The 2,649-nt window shown below is 68.2% G+C and overlaps 1 protein-coding gene across 1 annotated transcript; it reads left to right on the forward strand.

Moving 5' to 3' along the window:
* Window positions 1-267: 267 nt before the first annotated feature.
* On the forward strand, window positions 268-1,075 carry LOC116818058 (inactive phospholipase C-like protein 1; the record flags this gene model as incomplete). The annotated part of the gene is made up of 2 exons (XM_032768691.2): window positions 268-471; window positions 1,000-1,075. Coding segments are annotated over 2 exons (280 nt in total), but the record flags the coding sequence as incomplete, so codon positions are not given.
* Between the last annotated feature and the right edge of the window lie 1,574 nt (window positions 1,076-2,649).

Raw genomic sequence — 2,649 nt, forward strand, 5'->3', positions numbered from 1 at the left:
GGGAGTGGGGTCTAGTGGGTTGGAGGGGCTGGGGGAGGGGCTGAGATCAGGACTCCTGGGTTCTCTCCCCCTCGGGGAGGGGAGTGGGGTCTAGTAGGTTGGAGGGACTGGGATCAGGACTCCTGGGTTCTATTTGGGAGGCCCCCAGTATGAGGCTTGTGTTTGTGTCAGGCCCCAGGCCAGGCTGCACAGGGCTCCTAGCTGGGTGCTGTGGCCCTGCCCCCCTGCGCAGTGGGGTGTCCAGCTCACCTGTTTCTCTGTCCCCAGAACGCCCTGGTCTCCTTCAAGGAGCTGTGCGGCCTGACGCCGGCGGCCACCATGAAGCAGTGTATCCTGACGGTGGCCGCGTGGCTGCTGCGCAGCGAGAGCGCCCCCAGCGTGACGCTGAACCTGGACGAGCAGTACCCCCCCATGGAGGCCCGGGGGCCCGTCCCGGAGCTGCTCCGCAAAGTGCTCACTGTCTACGAGACCGTAAGCACCCCCCTCCACCGGGCAGCCAGCCCCACCCCGGCTGAGCCGGCTCCCGGCTCGGGCACTCGTCACCTGGCCTGGTCCCAGCAGCAGGCAGCGGCAGGTTCGGGGCCGGGTGGACTGGGAAGTGCCAGCCCCACCCTGGACAGAAGAGCGAGGTCCCAGCATGGCCTGGTCCTGCCACCTACCGCGCGGGCAGCCGGCCAGACGCGAGTCACTTCCGCAGCCGAGACCCTGTGGTCCGCTCAGGGTCCATTAGCCAGCACAGCCCCTGGTGTCTCGCGGGGTCGGATGGGATCCCAGCAGGCGGCAGGAGCCGGAGCCGCTTCCTTCGTCCCAGGAGCTGGCACCTGGCCTGGGCATTGCAGGGAGCGGGGAGGCCTGGCCTGGGGAGCATCTCCTCCCTTCCCCCCGCCCTCCAAACCTGGAGCTGGGGGGAGCCTGCGTGGGCCCGTGTGGGAAGGGGTCACTGGGGTGCTGGGCCGGTGCTCATCCTGCTCCCTCCCTCCCCCGTCTCTGCTCCCATAGACGATCCAGACCAGCCGGACCCTGATCGAATTGGCCGACGCGGTGCACAGCAAGCTGATGCAAGCCCAGCAGGCAGGTATGTGCCGCAGGGGCAGGTGCCGCTGGGCCCGGCTGCAGATCGCGGTGGGTTGGGGCCCCGACTGCTCCCCCCAGGGTGCTGGGGGGCTAAGGGCACCTGGGGCCACAGGGGCTGCCTTTGTGGTGGCACCAGTGGCACCTCCTGGCAGGACGAGGCGCAGCGCTAATGGGGCCTCTGGACGCCCTCGACTGGAGGTTACTTGGGGCTGGATGGGAGCCGGACCCCTGGAGGGGAAAGACCCTGGGCCAGGCCAATGGAGCTGGTGGCTGGCTGGGGCAGTGACCTCTCCTCGCCCAGCCCCACGGGAGTCTGCTGGGCTGCTCCAGCCCCTCCTCTCTGCTCAGCTCCTTTCCCGGGCCAGGAGGTCACCTGACCCCCTTGTCTCCAACACCTGCAGTTGGCACCTTTGCAGGGGAGGGGCCCAGGCCATCAGTTGCTAGGAGACAGAGTGCCCGGCATTTAGGTGCACTGGCCCATTACTCTGAAGCAATCACACACCCTTATCCCACCACCTAGATACTTAAGAACTGCAAAGGGGACACTGAGGCACCAACACAGTGTTCAGAGCAAACATTAAGAACAGTCCCAGTTCGTCACACTCTCCTCGCCCAGCCCCACGGGAGTCTGCTGGGCTGCTCCAGCCCCTCCCGGCCGCTCTCCCATTCCCCAGGCAGCCGAGTGGCTGCAGCTGTGGGCAGGGAATGGGGCTGTGGGCGTGTTGGGGGCAGGTGTATTTGGCTCTGTCCCCGTCCTGGCTGCTCCCCGCTGAGACACCAGGTCCGTGGGCCCCAGGCTGCTCGAACCCCATGGGGGGCTGGGGCACGAGGCGGAGCTGCGTCCGAGCAGGCAGCAGCACCCGGCACTGAGCGGTGGCAGCAGGGCCGCAGAGGGGCCGGTGCTGGGGGCAGAGCCGTACGGGGGAGGCTGACGAGGAAGCAGAGAGGAATCGTTAACTGCCAAACCCGCAACACAATTAGCATCAGAAATAACAGACTGGGCCTGACGGCGTAAGTGGCGATGAGTGTTGTGGCATAAAAGACACGTGGCTGAACCCACACAGGCAGGTGTTGCTGTCAGGCTGTGCCAGTGCACCTCCCTCCGGCCCCCCAATCCAGCTCGCCTGGCCTGGGCTCCCCCAGCTCTGCCCAGGCCCCTCACTCCCGACCCGCAGCCTCTGCTACCCAGCCCTGGGCTCCCCCTGCTCTGCCCGGGCCCCTCACTCCCAACCCGCAGCCCCTGCTACCCAGCCCTGGGCTCCCCCAGCTCTGCCAGTGCCCCTCACTCCCAACCCACAGCCCCTGCCACCCAGCCCTGAGCTCCCCCCTGCTCTGCCTGGGCCCCTCACTCCCGACCCGCAGCCCCTGCTACCCAGCCCTGGGCTCCCCCAGCTCTGCCCGGGCCCCTCACTCCCGACCTGCAGCCCCTGCTACCCAGCCCTGGGCTCCCCCAGCTCTGCCAGTGCCCCTCACTCCCGACCCGCAGCCCCTGCCACCCAGCCCTGAGCTCCCCCAGCTCTGCCGGTGCCCCTCACTCCCGATCCGCAGCCCCTGCCACCCAGCCCTGAGCTCCCC

The sequence above is a fragment of the Chelonoidis abingdonii genome, unplaced genomic scaffold (genome assembly GCF_003597395.2).
Source record: "Chelonoidis abingdonii isolate Lonesome George unplaced genomic scaffold, CheloAbing_2.0 scaffold3069, whole genome shotgun sequence".
NCBI lineage: Eukaryota > Metazoa > Chordata > Testudines > Testudinidae > Chelonoidis > Chelonoidis abingdonii.